Source organism: Panthera leo, chromosome C2 (assembly GCF_018350215.1).
Source record: "Panthera leo isolate Ple1 chromosome C2, P.leo_Ple1_pat1.1, whole genome shotgun sequence".
Classification (NCBI taxonomy): Eukaryota; Metazoa; Chordata; class Mammalia; order Carnivora; family Felidae; genus Panthera; species Panthera leo.
In genome coordinates this window covers 2,741,953-2,762,254 of record NC_056687.1, presented here as the reverse complement: position 1 = coordinate 2,762,254, position 20,302 = coordinate 2,741,953, and the positions used below count along the sequence as shown (strand labels likewise).

Below are 20,302 nucleotides of genomic sequence, written 5' to 3'. Positions count from 1 at the left end.
CTGGGATGGGACCTGGGCTTTGTTTCTTGTCCCCACACCCTGGGAGGCCATGGAAACTAAAGGTCATTTTGACAAATGCCCTCAAGGCGGGAGTTAGCTCAGGTCTATAACTTCTTTGGTGTCCCACTTTCGCTTGTTTTTTTGTGCTTTAGATACAATTACTTTTCTCCTAGCTCAGAGGAGCATTTAAAAAACTTTTTTTTTTTACGTCTCACTCAACATTTTGACCGTTTTCAATAAGGAGAGTTGGTCTGGGATCTATCCCATCATACCGCTGGCTCCCCACTCATGCCCTGCAAGGAGGGACAGAAGGGAGATCTGTAGGAGGCTGCTGGGAATTCTTTAAATGAAAGATGATGGAGGCTCAAAGCCAGGTGGGGTTGGTAGACGGCGGTCAGATTCTGGACATATTTTGAAAGCGGAGCCATCGAGATCTCCTTACAGGTTGGATGTGGGTGTGAAAGGAAAAGGAGACAAGATTCACGATAAGGTTTTTAAAGGCCTGAGAAATCAAAATAGAGCTGTCATTAACAGAGACTGGGAAGGCCATGGCAAGAGGTCAGTGTGGGGAAAGATGAGGAATTTAGCCTGAACACGAGGAGTTTCGGTATCCATTAGACGTCCGCGGGGAGACGTCTGGATGCCTGCCAGACAAGGTCCGCACGGAGAGGTCTGAATGTTTACTCCGATATCCACGTGGGGACACCAAGGAGGCAGGTGGACGTACGAGTACGGAGTTCAGGACAGAGGTCTGGGCTAAACATACAAACTTGGTGGGATTATCAGTGTCCCGCACTGCTCACACACACTAAATAAATGTAAGACAGAGGCAAGTGCCTTCCTAGTCAACATCGTACACACGGCCAGGAAACACAGCGCAGAAGAGTTACAAGCGTGATCAAGATACTAGTCTGCGCTCACAGTGACATAACCTGTGGTCATCATCCCGATACGTTCTGTCCTCACCAGCCGTTTACTAGCTCTCCATGCCAGCTCTGCAGCTTAAGAGGAATGTTGAGAATGTAGAGACGGCATGGGGAAAAGCCAGTCACAGAGGCGCACGGAGGGAAGGAAAATGCAATCCGACAGATGTTAAAGGAAACGAGGTTGTTTGGCGAGGGGTGATTCACAGCAACCGGTTCTATACTCTGGGTTGGGAAGTCCAGACACGTGCTAGCGACCTGCTACCTTTAGGTCAAAGGAAATAAAAGGAAGTGAGCTTTCGCTGCAGCACGAAAGACTTACCTGCGGCACAACGTATTTCACACCGACTCTGTGAGGTGTTGGCCCTGGCGCTGCTGCATTTTAATACACATTAAGACTCTTGAGGTAGGAATCTCCATTTTGCAGAACAGAAGAGCGGGATTCTAAAAGGTGAGGTGAATTCCCAAGTACAAAAGCTGCAATTCTAATCAAATGCATCCCAAGTCGACATTCTTCAAAATACATCAAATCTCCCAACAGGAGAGCTGATAAAAGCAGGACCCTATTATTAAGAGAAGAAATGAAATCTCTTTTCCTAGATCTTCTAAAAACTACAACAGACTCTTATTTGTCTGGTATATTTTCACAGAGCACATCTACCTAAAAGCAAAGGGATAGAACACGCCGGTTTTCAGGTTCTGTCCTAGCTCTAAGCAGTTACAAGAGCCTAGAGCTCTGACAGTCACACTAAATCCATTGAGCACCAAGCAGCATGGATTACTTTTCAGGGAACTATTTTTGTTCCTATTTTCCTATTCTATAATAAAATATAGAATAGAAAATATATTCACCTTCCTATCACATGCACCAGATTCTATAACAAATTTCAAGGTTTTTAAAAAATGTTTTTGATGTTTGTTTATTTTTGAGAGAGACAGAGCACCACCAGCAGGGGCGGGGCAGAGAGAGAGGGGGACACAGCATCCGAAGCGGGCTCCAGGCTCCGAGCTGTCAGCACAGAGTCCAATGTGGGACTTGAACCCACAAACCGTGAGATCATGACCTGAGCCGAAGTTGGACACTCAATCGACTGAGCCACCCAGGCACCCCAACAAATTTCAATTTTTAAGCTGAAGTAATTCCACAAATAATTCGAGGGTCAAACGTCCTGGGTTTACTAGACCTTGCCTTTGTTTGACTGTGATAACAGCTCTAAAGATACCAGGCAAAATGACCTTGTAAAAGATTGATTAGGGTTTGGGTTGTTCACTGTGTCAAAAGAACAGTTGTCTTCACGGACAAGAAAGACTGATGCCACAGTGGGGAAAAGTGGCATTAAGGCAACTTCACCACGGTCCCCTATTGGACACAATCCAAAGTTTAAGCAGAACAGTCCATTCGGGTCAAAGAGCACCGTCTCCAGTGAGCGTCAGGGCCACTCAGACTGCTCATGCCTAGAGAGCTGTATAAATTGAAGTCAGACCCAACAATTCTCTCTCAGCTGCAGACAATTTCTGGAGTACCATAGCTAAACAGGACCCTGTAGAACGTTTAAGGCCCTCCTTTGATAAGAAAGTAAACAGCGGACAGAAGGTGCTAGCTTAAAAAGAGAGGAGCATATGGTTGCAGGACCCCCCGTGTCCAAGGCCAAGCCCAGCCAGCTTACAGGCAGGTAAAGGCAGGGAGGCACCCAGAACCAGGCTGCCACGTCTGAGGTGCTTCTGCAAAGCAGTAGTCCAACATGGAGGCCAAGAGATGGGGTCTGGAGCCCACCTGTCAGGCTTTCCACTCAGAGGCTATACAACCTTGAGCAAGTCACTTCGCCTTTATGTGCCTTTAGTTGCCTCATCTATAAAAGAGAAGTTACAGTATTTGCCTTATAATGGCATTTAGAGAATTAAATCTGTGAATATATGTAAAGCATTTACAACAGTGACTGCCACTCAGAAAGTATCTAGTTATTGTCTCCCTGTCACCACCTCCTCCCCCTCCAACTGGCATCGTGGGCATGATGTGCCTATGACAACTGGGCTGGATGGGCACCTGATAGGTCAGGTCCAGGACACATGCTGGAGTCCACAGCCCTTACTTAGTTCACACTCTCAAGAGAGTAAAAGCTGTCTGGTCAAGCATCCAACCCTGGGGGCTAGGAGTTATCACGCTGTACAAAACACAGCCCTTGAGACTATGGAAGTCTGGTGTTTTATCCTACTTGCCAGCTAACAGCTCAGCAGGTTGTAGTTTCACAGGTGCTGGAAGGAGAGACTCGAAACTCCTGAGTCCAAGATAAAGGACTGCACTACTCACCAGTAACCGCCACATCCACACTTGGGCCAGTTCAGTGAGACCCAATTCTACAGCGCCATGAACAGGCCATGGGTTGCCTTACACAGGAGGAACCCCAGATCTTTCATAATGGGTAGTAAGCCCACCTGACCTTTGCCCTAGAGGGAAGCATTACCCTTACTGCATGCTTGTAAACAAGCCCACCCTTGGCTCTGGAGATAGACAGCATCTCTACCTACTAAGGGTGCTCACTATGCAAGCATCCTTGCAAAAACAGCTAGGAACAAAGGAGGTCAGTTCCTCTATTCTTAAGATATAAAGAAACATGAGAGATCCCTGTTGCCAACAAAACTAAATAAATGGACATATATACTATGTTCGTGGACTGGAAGGCTCAATATTGCTAAAATGCCAATTCTCCCCAAATGAAAGGTCAATTCAGCACAACCCCGATAAAAATCCCAATAGGATTTGTTTTTGGTACAAAGTGACATGCTGATTTCTCAAATTATCTGGAAACACAAAGAACTTAGAAATAACGAAAAAAAAAAACTTTGAAAAATCAGAACAGTGTTGGAGGATTTACATTACCTGATGTAAGATTTATTATAGAGTATGATACTGGCATAAAGACAAAAATGGATCCACGGAACAGAATAGTAAGTCCAAAACCGCGCTCTCACATACACTGTCATGTGATTTTCAACAAAGGTTCAGAGGCAATCTGGTGGAGAAAGGGGCCTTCACAACAAATGGCATTACACCAACCAAGCAGCCGTACAGAAAACAAGAACTGGGATTCTCACTTCCTGCCACACGCAAGTGTTATTCCAAAATGGATCACAGACCTAAATCTATAAAACTCAAAACTTTAGAACTATTAAAAGAAAACAAATTTAGGGGCACCTGGGTAGCTCAGTCAGTCGAGCATCCAACTTCAGCTCAGATCATGATCTCGCGGTTCATGAGTTCAAGTCCCCCCCCACATTGGGTTTGCTGCTGTCAACGCAGAGCCTGCCTCAGATCCTCTGTCCCCCTCTCTCTACCCTTCCCCTGCTTATGCTCTCTCAAAAATAAATAAAACATGAATACACGAAAAGCACAATTCATAAAAGAAAAAGAAGAAGTTAAACCTCATCAAAATTAAGAACTTCCATTCTTTGAAAATGCTTTAAAGAAAATGAAAAGACAAGCCACAGACTGGGAGAAAATATTTGCAAACCACGTACTGACAAAGGATTTGTATCTAGAATATACAATGAACTCTCGATACTCAATTAAAACAACCCAATTTTTTTTAATGGGCAAAAGATATGAAACGATACCTTATCAGAGAAGATACATGGATGGGAAATTAGTACATGAAAAGGTGTTCAACATCGTTAGTCATAACAAAAGTGCAACTTAAGACCACAGTGAGGTGTCACTATCTAAAGTCTAAAGTTAAACAGAGAGACCAGCGAGCACTGACAAGGTTACGCAGCAGTTGACATACTGCTGGGGGGTGTGCAAAATGGTAGCATACACTTACCATACACCTAGACGTTCCACTCCTAGGTATTTACCCAAAAGAAATGAAAACATATATCCATGCAAAGACATACTAGAATGTTCACAACAGTTTTGTTTATAATAGCCGAAACCTAGAGACAACCCAAATGTCTATCAGCACCTGAATAAATAAAGCAACTGTAGTGCACCCACATCACAGGGCACTATTTAGCGATAAAAAGCAGCCAATTATCAGTCCATAATAACAACACGGACGGATCTCAAAATAATCATGTTGAATGAGAGAAGCCAGGCAAAACAGAATACAAGATGCAGGAATCCAGGAATATAAACTCGTGGAAAATGAAAACTAATTTATAGTGCAAAAAGGTGGTGAATGAGTGGGAAGACAGAAGCAGAGGGATGGGAGGGAGGGACCACCAAGTGGTACAAGGTACCTTTTGGGGGTGATGGCCACGTTCACTATCTTTATTGTGGTGACAGGTGCATATTTACATCAAAACTTATCCATTGATTGCCTTAAACGTGTGTTTATTGCATGTCAATTATACCTCCAAACTGCTGTTACAAAAAAGAAGCATTCACCGGCAAGTGGCACTGAAGCTCCAGGGGAGATTGACGTAAGTTATGAAAAAATAAGGCAAGTCTATTTTTGCACACTTGAGTGAAATACGTACCTACTAAACACACAGTGTTAAAAGTTATGATGGTGGCGCCTGGATGGCTCAGTTGGTTAGGTGTCTGACTCTTGATTTCAGCTCAGGTCATGATCTCACACTTCGTGAGATTGAGCCCCATGTCAGGCTCCATGCTGACAGTGTTGGAGCCTGCTTAGGATTCTCTGTCTCCCTCTCTCTCTCTCTCTCCCTCCCCCTCCCCCGCCCGCTCCCACTTGGGTGCACGCACGTGCGCACTACCTCTCAAAATAAATAAAAGTTATGATGAACAGACTGGGACAGAATTGTGTTAACTTGGTGGTCAGACATTGGCCACAACATTTTTCTAGATGTGCCTCCTGAGGCAAGAGAAACAAAAGCAAAAATAAACTGTTGGACTTCATCAAAATAAAAAGCTTCTGCACAGCAAACCAAACCAATAAAATAAAAAAGTAACCTACAGAACAGAAGACATTCGCAAATGACATGTCTGATAAAGGGGGAGTATCAAAAATACACGACAGAACTTATAAAACTCAATACCCCAAAAAACAAATACTTCAATTTAAAAATAGGCAGAAGACAGGAACAGGCATTTCTCCCAAGAAGACATACAGATGGTTAACAGGTACACGAAAAGATGTTCAACGTCACTCATCACCAGGAAAATGAAAATCAAAGCCACAATGAAATCCCACCTCTCACCTGTCAGAATGGCTAAAACCAAAAACACAAGAAATAAGAGCTGTTGGTGAGGATGTGGAGAAAGGAGAACTCTCATGTACTATTTACTGGTGGGAATGCAAACTGGTGCAGCCACTCTGGAAAACAGTATGGCAGTTCCTCAAAAAGTTAAAAGCAGATCTACCTATGACCCGGTAATCACACTACTGGTTATTTACCCAAAGAGTATGAAATCGCTAATTCCGTTAGCGAAAGCATATATGCACCCCTACGTAAACTGCAGCGTTATCTGTAGGAGCCAAATTATAGGAGCAGCCCGAGCGGTTTCATCTATTGATGAGTAGATAAAGAAGATGTGGCATACGTATAATGGAATACCACTCAGTCATAAAAAGCAATAAAATCTTGCCATTTGCAATGATATGATTGGATCTAGAGAGTATAATGGCATGTGAAATAAGCCAGTCAGAGAAAGCCAAGTACCATATGATTTCACTCACAATTAAGTGGAATTGAAGAAACAAACAAAGGGGAAAAATAGAGACAAACCAAGAAACAGACTCCTAACTATAGAGAACAAACTGGTGGTCACCCGAGGGGAGGTTGGTGGGGGGGAAAGATAGATGAAGGGAATCCAGAATACATTTATCATGAGGGGCAGTGAGTAACACAGAGAAATGTGGAATCGCTATATTATACAGCGGAAACGAATATAACACCGAACGTTAACTACACAAAGAAAGTAGACAGAGCTTTTATTTCAAAGAAAATAGCAACGCCACATACACATACTACGTATGTAACTCCAGGGCTTCAATCTCCCTGATGTCTTTTTCCCCACGTTCTTTCCCTGACATTCGGAGCAGCAGACGACACACTCAGTGCTGTATTGCCCGCAGAGAAAGGGATGGGTGAACGCCCCTTGCCAGCTGTTCTAGAAGATCATTTTTCTTTGTGTCACAGAATCATAACTGAGAGCAATACTCCAGAAGCAGAACCAGAAATAACCTAGCACCCCACTGAGCTCTTCATAGTTTGAAAGCTTTCTTTGAAAAAATGCTAATACCCTTGGGCCCGCCATCCCAACCTTACAGCTTCCTCCAGCCACAGAGGGGCAGGCACCCAGGCTGGACGAGAAGATGCACGGGGGACCCCTCTCTCCTCACCACTCAGAAGCCACCAAAGCAGCGGGATGAAGCCCGGGCTCTCGCTGATGTACTTCAGGCCTTTCAGGTTGATGCTCACGTTGTACAGGGACATCAGCAGTAACCTGAAATGTAAAGAAGGCAGGTTGAGTTGATGCCCCACGTGGAGTCTCACCCCCAGCACACCTCCTGGTGAACACCGCAGGGGTCCCCCTCAACAGGCCGGGTGACAGGGGCCGGAAACGGGGTGTAGGCCTCCAGGACGCTACAGGAAAATGGGAAGCTCCGGCAACAGGGCCACATAAAACCACCTTCGCAAAGTGCACCTAATCAAGGGACACGACTGCAGAGAGGGTCCCACAGGAAACCTCAAGACCAGATTTATGCAGTCATCTCTTTTATTACCAGTCCTGCATTTACACACAGGCAACCCTCAATTCACAAGCATACTGTGTGCTAACAGTTCAATTCAGCTGCTTACAATTGAATCCTATCTTCTCATTCAATGGAAATTATCCAGATGTCTGGGTAGCCCACTCAGGCCATACAAATGTGTTTAATCCACAGCATGAGGATGAAGAATGCCATAACCCCATTTCTAACACCGACAAGACAGTATCTAGAGTTAATCAGGATCTTAGAAGCTATCGTAAGAACTGACAACTGCTAAGTTAGAGTCTAATGAAAACTGGAAAACTGTCAGACAGATTTCTAGTAATACTGCAGAATACAGAGATCCCAAAACCTCACATTGCAAAGCAATTTAAAAGAAAAGAAAAGAAAAGAAAAGAAAAGAAAAGAAAAGAAAAGAAAAGAAAAGAAAAAACAAGCTACACAAAGATTTTGCAAGCCCCTGAAAGAATGGATGAGCTTGCAAGAAGTGAAGGGAAAATACCCCTGACTGGGAACTCGGTGAGAGTGCAAATTCAGGGAGGCATGACGACAGATTCCAGAAGCACACAGCTATGGTGCAGCACAGTGGCTATGGGCAGCAGGACAGAAGGAAAGGTCTCAGACCCACACGAGACAGGGACTCAGATCCCAGAGCCCTGCGGAAAACCAGAGAGAGTGAGTTGTCAAGCTGGGCATGAATCCACACTTTGTGGATGGCCTGAAAATCCACAAGCGAATAATTTTAAGACAAAGGAGAGCTGGGATAGAACCCTCAACCCGATCTTCAAAGAACTGCCCCAAATACAGTACCAACAAATGTGAGTCCATAACAAAAATCATGAAAGCCATGAGAAACGAGATGTCACAAGTGAGAGCACAAAGAACCAATGAGAGTCAGAATTTTTCTACAGAGAGAAGTGGCACACCCTGGAAGTGTCAACCACAGAACAGAAAATGGGTATATTTAGTAGGTACAGAGAATACAAAAAGAGGGGCGCCTGGGGGGCTCAATCGGTTGAGCGTCCGACTTCGGCTCAGGTCACCATCCAACGGTTCGTGAGTTCGAGCCCCACATCGGGCTCTCTGCAGTCTGCACAGAGCCTGCTTCAGATCCTCTGTCCCCTCTCTCTCTCTGCCCCTCCCCCACTTGCACACATTCTCTCTCAGAAATAAAAATAAATATTAAGAAAAATACAAAAATAAATTTAAGAAACGAGATAAAGGAGCTATGGAGTATTACAAGTGGCCAGCCCATTCAAAGGAGGACCTAGAACTTACAAAAAGTGAAAGGGTAACAATCAAATGGTGAAACTCAAGGGAAACTGAGGCAGTGGCAAGGCTGGTAAGGAGAGGCCCCACACAGAGAGAGAGGAGGAGTTAAAGGAGCTACGGCAAGCAGAGCACAGGCGGGGAGGAGGGAGCATAGGCAGGCGGGGACTCGGCCCGGGACGCCGCCCGGGAGCACTACAGTGCAGGGCAAAACCTCCGTGGCCCCGGCCTCGGGGCCTCCACAAGGCAGTCCCGAAGAGGCCCCGTGAGCAGTAGGGGCTGGAAAACCAAGGACAGGGCCCCGAGTGTGTTGATCACCTCAGGGGAGCCGGAGTTTAAGAGTCAGGTAAAGCTAACCGCCTGCTAGGACAAACTCTTTCCCTTCAGGAAGAGATAACAGAACCCAGAGTCCACAAAGACAACCTGCAAAGTCCAGGGGACGCTGGAAGATTTACCCGGCAGGGCCCACTACGGTGCAGAGAGAAGGCATTTCTTTGGTGCAAATGCAAGGGGTGCCAAAACGGGCAGCAAACAAGATTTTTTTTTTTAACGTACTGTACAGCAAACTTTTAAAAAATCAAAACCACTGCAAAAACTCTGTAATAAGCAATACGTCAACATTTTAAATAAAGAAGGGATCAGTAACGGTGCCATGCCAAGACACATTGGAGCCTGAAGCAAAAGAAAATCAATAGCGATTCGGTCCATTAACAAGGGACTAATTAAATCAACTGTGGTACGCTCACATGCACGCCACAGAAATGTTTACCACTTCTGTGTTTACCATTTCTGTTAAAATAGTTGGTTTCTAAGCTCCGTGGCTTATTCATTTTTGCAGCCACACAGCCTGCTGCAGGGCCTGTAAGCACTCAGTTTGAATATGGAAAGGGCACCAACCCCCAGCGACTGAGAGCCCCAGCAGGGCCGAGCACGCAGAGACAAGGCGTTCTCTCCCCATATTCCCATGGGTCAAAGTAATGCTACCAAGTTCAAGAAGACAACGCTAGACTAGCGCCCTCCAGGGCAGTGATGTTCAGTTCTCAGATGATGATCCTCTGCCTTCTCACGGGCCACAAAAGGAGCCAAACTTGCAAATCCTTTCAAGGTTTCCCGCGAACGTTTGCGCGTATCCAAAACCTATTCATTAGTAATCTATTTAATGAGTTACTAAGAGCGGTTCAAATGTCGGTATTCATGACGAAAATTCAGCACTTTAACTAGAACTTTCTGAGGCCTCCAACCCAGGAATCTAAGAAGAGAGAAGTTCTTTTCTCAGATCACCAACACGGGTAGTCGGAATTTCTCCAAATTACACGTACCGTCCCCGCGTTTCCATATGCTACAACAGCACGGCCGAGTCACTGCTACAGAGGCCATGTGGCCCGCAAAGCCTAAAGTATTTTCTCTCTGGCCCTTTACAGATAAAGTTTGTGACCCCTGCCTTAGAGAATGAAAATAAGCTAGCTAATCTTTTTTACTTTTTTTAAGCTAGCTAATCTTTAAACCTTACAAGGCACAATCGGCATGTGAGTGACAGCTGGAATACAGGGCAAACCCAGGAAATACAGCCAGTTGAAACGCTCCATTGACTGCCATTTAAGGTGGCAAAAACGACTCACAAAATTGATAAATACCTTTAAAATTCGCATTTGGTCAAAATCAGCCATCCAGAGGCAGCTAAGATGGGAACAAAGTAATCGCAGTGATCTCATGTCATTGCCAGGCTGTATCTCACAGAAGACCGGAGACTTCTCCAAGGTCACACAGGACTCAGCAAACAACAAACCCAGAAAACCTTCTGTTCCAAGATTTCTATTCTAACCACAAATATTTTGTAAATAATGTATCAAGTTTCCAACTGCAAAGTCAAGAGAAACTGCACCATCGACTCTTCTGGCACTGAGGTATTAAAAGTAAATGTCATCTCCCAAACTGCTGTAGTACCAGGAGTCCGACTTCCCTCCAGTGACAAAAAAGGTAGGCGGATTCTGCTTCCTTCCACAGAGCTAAGCAGAAGATTCGTTACAAACAGATGCGAAGGCTCCAAAGGCTGGGAACTGCAGACACATCTGATATCGACAGAGAGAGGACTGAAACCCAGGCTACGAGAGAGACACTGGCAAACCCACTCTTTCCGCCTAGCTTCCCCAGGCCGGGCTGCATAGATCGGCCTGATAAGAAGTCAGGAAGCCCTCCTGACAGTCTGACGGACAGGCTGAGTCATTACAAGTAAAGGTGACACTCCTGGATTACCTTACTCATCTTAAAAGAAATGACAACTGGAAGTAACAAAGAACAGAGACACCCAACACTTCAAAACAAGCCAACAACAAAAATAAACAAAAAGGCATAACCTCAGGAAACAAAAGCCCCGACTGGTCATCTGGACTAAAACCAAAAGTAGCCAAATTAGCACCGTCAAGTAAAGCTAGGGAACAATGAGCAATAAAATGCTTATAAGAGACCGCACATATTAACCGAGAGAGGCAAACGGCAGAGCCTCACCACCATACTTCAGACAAAACAATGCACAGAAACTGGCAGTTTGAGGCCCACCAACATATACATATTTTTTGAAATCTCACTGAGCATTTGCCATGGGCCAACTGTAGGAGCAAGTACCTGTCCTAGTAAATATTTTTTAAGCTTTTACTTAAATCCCAGTTAACATGCAGCATAGTATTAGTTTCAAGCGTACAATATAGTGATTCGACACCTCCATACATCGCCTGGTGCTCATCACAAGTGCCCCCCTTAAGCCCCATCACCTATCTCACCCATCCCCACCTCCCCTCTGGTGACCAGCAGTGTGCTGTCTACAATTAAGAGGCTGTTTCTTTCTTTGCCTCTCTTCTTTTCCCCTGTGCTGGTTTTGTTGCTTAAATTCCATACCTATAAGTGAGGTATGGTATTTGTCTTTCTCTGACTTATTTCACTTAGCATAATACTTTCTAGATCCAACCATGTTGTTGCAAATGGCAAGATTTCACTTTTTTAAGGCTGAATAATATTCCATCACACACACACACACACACACACACACACACACACCATATTTTTATTCATTCATCAATGGACATTTGGGCTGCTTTCCTAGCCTGGCTATTGTAAATAATGCTGCTATAGACGTTGAGATGCATGTACCCCTTTGAATCAGCATTTTTGTATCCTTTGGGTAAATACCCAGTAATACAATTGCTGGATCATAGGGTAGTTCTATTTTTAACTTTTTCAGGGAACCCCATACTGTTTTCCAGAGTGGCTACACCAGTTTGCATTTCCACCAACAGTGCGCAACACAAGGCTTCCCTTTTCCCCACATCCTTGACAATACTTGTTTCTTGTGCTGTTGATTTTCGCCATTCTGACAGGTGTAAGGTGGTAGCTCACTGCGGTTTTGGATTCCATCTCCCTGATGATGAGTGACGCTGAGCATCTATCCATGCGTCTGTTGGCCATCTGGATGTCTTCTTTGGAGAAACACCTGTTCGTGTCTTCTGCCCATTTTTTAATTGGATTGTTTTTTGGGTGGTAAGTTCTATTAGTTCTTTTTATATTTTGGATACTAACCCTTTATCAGACAGGTCATTTGCAAATATCTTCTCCCACTCAGCAGGTTGCCTTTCAGTTTTGTTGGTTTCCTTTGCTGTGCAGAAGATTTTCATCTTGACAAAGTCCCAATAGTTTACTTTTGCTTTTGTTTCCCTTGCCTCTGGTGAGATATCTAGAAAGTAGTTGCTACCACTGATGTCAAAGACCTCACTGACTGCATTCTCCTCTGGGATTTTGATGGTTTCCTGTCTCACATTTAGGTCTTTCATCCATTTTTAATTTATTTTGTGTCTGGTGTAAGAAAGTGGTCCAGTTTCATTCTTTTGCATGTCGCTGTCTAGTTTTCCCAACACCATTTACTGAAGAGACTGTCTTTTTTTTCCGTTGGATATTCTTTCCTGCTCTGTCAAAGATTAATTGACCATATAGTTGTGGGTTCATTTCTGTTCCATTGATCTACGTGTCTATGTTTGTGCCAGTACCATATTGCGTTGATAACTACAGCTTTGTAATATAACTTGAAATCTGGAAATGCGATGCCTCCAGCTTTGCTTTCCTTCTTCGAGGTCACTGTGGCTAGTCAGGGTCTTTTGTGGTTCCATACACATTTTAGGATTGTTTGGTTGTTTCTTTTTTCCAATAAGTACAGTAATTAAATACATAATCTGCTTTTTTAGATTCTGCGCCCCCTTATCAAGTTAGAACCTACAAATCAGCGTATGTAACCCTAACCAAATGTCTACAGATTAATTTTTACCTACTGTGTAGCATTAAAGGCCCAGAAAAGATAGAAAGAACGATACAATACCCACCTCCCTGGTTAAGAAAAAAAAATCTTATCACCACAGTCAAATCCCCTTTGTGAACTCTGTCTAAATGCATACCTTACCTCCATTTGTCCCATGACACAGCCACGCACTTTTAGACATTTTCACAGCACACGCGCAGAGCCCGACAATCCCATCTTCCGTGTCTGTATCGGTGGCAGCATACCGTGCCGTAATATTCCACACCACAGTGAGATGTTTGTCCACATTGACTTGAACAGTATTTTCACGTGAATTAATCACACTCTACCTACTCTGTAGCTGACAAAGGTTTAGATCATTCCTAGTACGTGCTATTACAAACGCAGATGCCATGACACTTCTGCACTAGCGTCCTAGTGTTTACAGCTAAAACTTTTTCTGGAGTATGTGCGCAAAAGGGGATTACCTGTTCCAGGCATAAGCATATTAACCTCAACAGATGCTGCCCACCTGCCTTCGTCTCCCTCCCACCAGCAGCGGACAGGTGTAAGCATTCTCAGGCCTCGCATCTCTCCACAGCTCTTAACTGTCAGACACTGATTTTTTTCAATGAGATAGAATGAAGTTATCTCATAATGGTAATAATTTGCATTATGATTGAAGCCAAGAATCTTTTTCCATATTTATGAAGCTTGCCAGTGTTTCCTTTGTGAACTGCCTGATGATCTCTTTTGCCCATATGTGTATTACATTATTTGCTTTTTTCTTAATGAAAATGCCAAATATAGATTTTTTGTTTTTTTAAAAAGTGTACATAGAATGATCAAACTGGGTAGGCTGAAACCCTTAAAATGCCTTTAAGAAAAATCAAGGTTATATTCAAACTACCACCTACCAATTGAAAACTTAGCATTTGACTAATTCACTGAGTGTTAAACATTTTGTGGCTGCAAGCTCTACCGCCTGAAAAATAAAATATAGTAGCTCCCAGGCCCCAAATGTTAGAAACATTTTAGAAGCTTTGTTGACCTTTGTTAATATCTGGAAATGCTGCCAACTCTAAGGAATTTGAACATAACCTAAGATTTTGTCCTCCAATGTATGTCCCTCTTCAAAATATTTAACCATTAACCACCATCCTAGAAATACGCTGTAATGTCCATAATAATAACTTCCCAGGGCACCTGGGTGACTCAGTCGGTTGAGCGTCTCGACTTCGGCTCAGGTCATGATCTCTCGATTTGTGGGTTCGAGCCCCACGTCGGGCTCTGTGCTGACGGCTCAGAGCCTGGACACTGCTTCAGATTCTGTGTCTCCCTCTCTGTCCCTCCCCTGCTCATGTTCTGTCTCTGTCTCAAAAATAAAAATAAACACTAAACAAAATAATAACAATAGCTTTCCTACTACTTAGGATTAATAAAGTTTAGTAACAACTAAGAAAACGCAATCACGTTTGAAGATTTCTTTTCAACTGGAATTAAGCTGTTCCTTATGTGAAGGTTTCAGCTCACCCAAATGCTGGTTACACTCTGTACGACTTTAACAACAAACAGGTATAACCAGACCCTAGAGAGTGAATGTCTGCCTCCTTTGCTCATTTAGCATCATTTACTGAGTACCTTCTGTGTATCAGGCCTTGGGAATACAGAGCTGAAGCACGGTCTGTGGCACCCAGAAGTTTCCAGCAAAGGGAGGAGAGATGAGCAATGCATCCACTGAGTGCACTGTGGTGCCTGCAGAGTTCCCTCTCCAAGCTTAGAGTCCTAAGTGTAGTCCTAAAACACGGCCACTATGACATTTGGGGGAAATGCTTCTAGAACCATCTTTATAAAGTACAGTCTGGGTTCTCACCTTCCAAGTTCTCTCCTCTTTGGAAACTGGGATTCCAAGGGAAAAATCAGCCCAATGGTCCTTAGGATGGGGAATCATCACTCAAGGAGGCTCAGCTCTGCAAATGTAGCTATGACCACGCAAGACTGCATCCGTTCCAAAACATAATAATGCTAGTTTGGCCATAAAGTATGAACTGGTTTTCTGCAGAACTCACAAGCTGGTTCTGCACCAGAGGAAATCTCTGCACCTGGGAGACTGCAGGTACAAGACTTCTCACTGACTAAACCCTACTGATGACATCTGGGAAGCGGTCAAGTGGACCAACAAACAACTTCAAGTAGCGGGGCCAAGTACATCCCCTACTGCAAAGGTGCTTCTGTAATCGTCCCTCCATGTGCCTGGGCGAAAAACGCCTTTGCGGAGCTTCTGTGCTCTCCAGCCTTCCCTGACTGTAAACACCGTATGTTCCCCGGGCCCTGAACCGTGGAACATGCTGTGCCGATGACCTATGGCTGGTCCCGAGTAACCACACCCCCTTCCTGGAGATTGCAGATGAACCCCAAACCTGGGGATGGTGTTCCGCTGAGAACCAGTGGTCTTTGTTCGGGAATGCGGAGAAGTCCCCCCACCCTGCAACCTCCAATAGCTTGCCCTGCCTGAGGTCCCCTTTCGCCAGCTGGGGAGCCACCGTGAACCCGGGGCCTCCAGCAAACCCGTTCAGTGGCCCTAAGTAGCAGCTACGACAAGATGCTAAAAGGCCTCGCATGGTCTGTTTGATAGGATTGGTAAAACCACGATGCAAGGCAATGACAATCAGTTACTGAGAAAGTTAAGTACAAAAGAAATAGAAGGTACTTAGAAAGGCCCAAGTTACTCTGATTCCTGGAATCCAGACCCCCCACGTGAAACAAAGATTTTGTTGGTCCAGCTCTCGAGTGTCAAGAACGACAACACCCGTGTCACGCTACAGCAGTGGGGAGGGACAAGACCCAACCAGGAGAGGCTCAGCGTCCACCACAGCAGGTTGAGTGCCAGCGCGGCGCACGTTGGCCTGTGCGGCCCCAAGGTCCGGGTACAAGCCGGACACGGCAGGGTGCGCCAGGTGCCGCGCGCCCGCCTGCGTGACTGAAGCTGGAGGCGGAGGATGAGAGCTGGTGCCGGTGGCGACGGGGGCTGCTGACCTGGCCCGCACGGACTGCCAGGTGATAACGGAAGTGCTGGAGAAGAGGTGGACGGGAGCCCCTGCGGCTTGCCGGCGGCTGGTAGCGCTGACCTCCCCCGCCTTGGCTGACGGAGCCTGGTGGAGGGCCGGCCTGGGCTGAGGGGCTGAGAGGCTGCTGTGTGAGGACATGACAAATACCCACAGGGAAGGCGGTCCTGGCTGGGGCAGCAGGAAGACGATCCCCTCGGAGGCCCAGATGCCAAGGCTCACGAGATACACCACTATAGCAAACGGCAGTCCGGCCATCCTGCTGGAACAGAACAAAGCACCTGGAGAGGCCCAGCAGCCGCCGGTGCGTCTGGCTACCAGATATAGGAAGCTTCTAGATTTGGAGTTAAAAAAGGGTCTTCCCCCAAAACAGGCAGATAAGCCAGGACAAGTGAGAAATTACACAAGCTGAGAGGACAGGACGCTGAAAGAACTCACCAAGGCCAAGTCACAAGAATGTCTCACTTGTCACCCTGTGGGTGTGTGCCACCCAAGAGACCTACTGGGTCCCACAGTAGGATCAAGTCTATTACAAGGCCAGTGGCCCACGGGGCCCACAGGGACTTCAAGAGGAAGCAAAAGGAACAAGGCACCATGAGACACCACCCTTCATGTTATGTCAGGTAAACCCAAGGCCACCCAAACTCCAGCAGAGCTGACAAATGGGCCTGGATGAAGGATGTCACAGCACAAATGGGAGCAAAAAGGCTGATAAGGGCCAGTAGAGAGGGAGGATTTGAAAATGCCGAAGCAAGAGATGACGACCAACTGAGCAAAATCGCAGAGGGCAGCTGATCAAAACCAGAGGCAGAAGGACCAGTCACCCAAAATCCCATAAGGCCTCAGGTTCCTCTGACACACAGAGAAGAAAGAGAGTGGGTGGGCATAAATGAGGCAGCCGCCATAAGTAAGGTCACGCCCATCCCCCAATGCTCCCTGGGTAGCAGGAAGGAAAGCCACTTGCTGGGAACACATCTGCAAGGGACTGAGGAACGGTGAAGTGGTCAAGGTCACAAAGAGTCTGAAGTCTGACCTGGCCACTCTGAAGACCAAAGCGGAGACTGGGGAGGACACAGACAGGGGCCCGGCAGGGTCTTCAGACCAGGAAAGGGTGAGATGGCATGGCTGCACTGGGAACCTTCTGGTCAAGCATCACTGAGCAGCCCTGGCGTAGGAAAGGAGAAGGCCCATGGCCGGTCCAAGGCTGGAGCATCAGGAAAAGGGGGGGTGGGGGGGGCCTGTGACTGCCAACAGGCAAGTAGAAACCTGGTGTGTTCCACAACGGGATCCCGGCGAGTGCGACAGAAGGCAAGCTGGCCAGGGAGGGTGACAGTCAGAAGGAGCAGGAGCTTAAGGGGCAATGAGGAGGGAGCAGGAATAGAGAGGATATGTACCTGAGCGCCGCAGTGGGCTCTGCCATGTCAGAGGCTGAAATGCGTGGCGGCAAGACTGGGTTATTCACGGTATAGAGCAGCAGCATCTCTGGAACTGAGAAAGGCAAGCAGCCTTGAAAGCATCACCGCAAACATGATCGAGACATTCAAGACCGAAGGGAATGGCAGGCAGGGGGGTGGGGGGAGGGCAGGGGAGGAAAAAGCTGAGAAACACTCGTGAAGTTCACAGTCCAGAGGCCCAGGCTCACTGGAAGACTGAGCCCGGGTCACAGGACTACAGAATGTGTCCTCCCCGTGACATCTCACCACCATGTTACTAAAAGGCTGTTTACAGCACTTCCTTCTACCCAGGTCACCTGGCTGGTTATCGAGAAAAAAAATCATAAGGCAAAAGGCAAAAAAAAAAACCCATTCGCAGACAAAGCAAGCAACACAGCCAGACACGGCCGAGATGCCTGAGTTGTCAGACCAGGAATTCAGAACAACCATGACGAATAAGCTAAGGGCTCTGATGGATAAAGCAGACCGCATCCAAGAGCAGACGGGCAAACGTAAGCAGAGAGATGGAAATCCTGAGGAAGAACCAGAAAGAAATTCTAGACACAAAACCACTGTGGCAGAAATAGAGGATGCCTTTCATGGGCTTCCTAGTGGGCTGGACATGGCTGGCAAAAGCATCTCTGAGCTGGACGATGCAGCCACAGAAAGCTGCAGAACTGAAAAGCAAAGGGAACAAAGACAAAACCCAAACAGAATACCCAAGGACTGTGGGACGATAAGGGAGGTGTAACCTCTGGGCAGCGGGAATCCGGGAGGAGAAGAGAGAGAGAAAGCTGCAGAAACATGCTTGAAACAACGATGGCTGAGAATTCCCTACCCTGACATCAGACACCAGACCCCAGATCTGGGAGGCTCCGAGGACACCAAGCAGGGTAAGTGCAAAAATCATGTGCCCCTGGGCACAGCACTGCCAAACTGCAGAGAATCAAAGAGGAAGAAAAAGTCCTGAAAGGAGCCAGAGAAAAGAACACCTCACCTACAGGACCAGAGATAAGATTCCATCAGCTTCTCTACAGAAGCCACACAAGCACAGAGAGAGGACAGTGAAATTTTTAAAGGGTTGAGAAGGGAAAAAACAAAACAAAACAACAACAAAAAAAAAACCCAGAATTCTGCATCCAGTGAAAGTATCCTTAGAAAATGAAACAGAAACAAAGACTTTCTTAGACAAACAAAAATTATAATTTGTTGCCAGTAGACCTGCCTTGCAAGAAATGTTAAACTCCTTAAAGGAACATAAGTCACTGAAGGAAAAGTTACAAATTGTATTTCTCTTTTCCTTACTTGATCTAACAGCAGTTCGTTCAAAGTAACAGCAAGGAGGGTAGTCGTGGTGACTGATGAGTATGTGAAATGAACGACGGCACTGTGCGAGGCAGGGGAGGGAGGAGCGGGATGGTCGTGTTACCATAAGGGGCCCCTGTACCTGGGAGCAGGCAGCGTTATCCGAAAGGGGATCAGGATTAGCTGTAAATGTATCGCAAGCTGCAGGGCAACCACTGAAAAAGGTAAAAGAGAAGTAACCTGAGATGCTAAGAAAGGAGAGGAAATGGAACCATATCTCACCTGCTCAGTTAAAACCATGAAAGGCAGAAAAAGAGTGGAGGACAAAAACAGGACAAAGACCAAGGGCGACAGAGAAACAAGGATGGCAGACAGTCACCCAACTACACCAGTTACCTCTGTGAATGTCCAGGGTCCAAGTGCACCAACAGAAAGACAGAGATCGTCAGAGTGGATCAAAAGACACAGCTCAACCATCGGTAGTCTACAAGAAATCTACTTTAAATATAAAAATAAATATAGATTAAAAATAAATGGATGGAAGAAAATATACCATGTTAACACTAATCAAAAGAAAGCAGGAGCAGCTCAATTAATTTCAGAAAAAGCAGACTTCAAAGCAAGGAAAATTATCAGTGATAAAAAAGGGTATTGCACAGGGGCACCTGGGTGGCTCAGTCAATTGAGCGTCCAACTCTAGATTTCAGCTCAAGCCATGATCTCAAAGTTCATAAGATTGAGCCCCGCATCAGGTTCTGCTCTCCCTCTCTCTCTCTGCCCCTCCCCTGCTTATGCCCTGTCTCTCAAAACTAAATAAATAAACTTAAAAAAAAGAAGGGTATTACATAACAATAAAGGGGTCAATTCTCCAAAGAGACGTAACAATTGTTAACATATATGCACCTAACAACAGAGTGTCAAACTAAGTGAGGCAAAAGATGATAGAACTACAAAGAGAAAAAGATGAATCCACCTTACAGCTGGAGACTTTGACATCACTGCAACCACAATGGAATGCAACTAGAAATTAGTAACAGAAAAATAACTGGAAAATCCCTAAATACTTGGAGATTAAAGAACACAGTTCTAAATAACACGAATTAAAGAAGTCTCAAGAAAAATTTAAAAATATTTTGGGGCACCTGGGTGGCTCAGTCGGCTAAGCATCTGACTTCAGCTAGACTTCATGATTTCATGCTCTGTGGGTTTGAGCCCTGCCTCGGGCTCAGTGCTGACTGCTCAGAGCGTGGAGCCTGCTTCAGATTCTGTGTGTCTCTATCTCTCTGCCCCTCCCCTGCTCATGCTCTCTCTCTGTCTCTCTCTCTCAAAAATAAACATTAAAGGGGCATCT

General features: G+C 45.7%; 1 protein-coding gene across 4 annotated transcripts in view; it reads right to left on the bottom strand.

Annotated features, from left to right (window-relative positions):
- LOC122230164 (heat shock transcription factor 2 binding protein) overlaps window positions 1-20,302 on the bottom strand; it is a 93,345-nt gene that overhangs the window by 34,493 nt on the left and 38,550 nt on the right. For 2 of the 4 annotated variants that reach the window (XM_042955868.1, XM_042955869.1), the window contains exon 8: window positions 7,229-7,332. In XM_042955868.1, coding sequence (XP_042811802.1) covers window positions 7,229-7,332 — 104 coding nt within the window. Of the gene's footprint in view, window positions 1-6,707; window positions 6,997-7,228; window positions 7,333-20,302 lie in introns of those variants that run through there. The other 2 variants (XM_042955870.1, XM_042955871.1) reach the window with 2 other exon arrangements.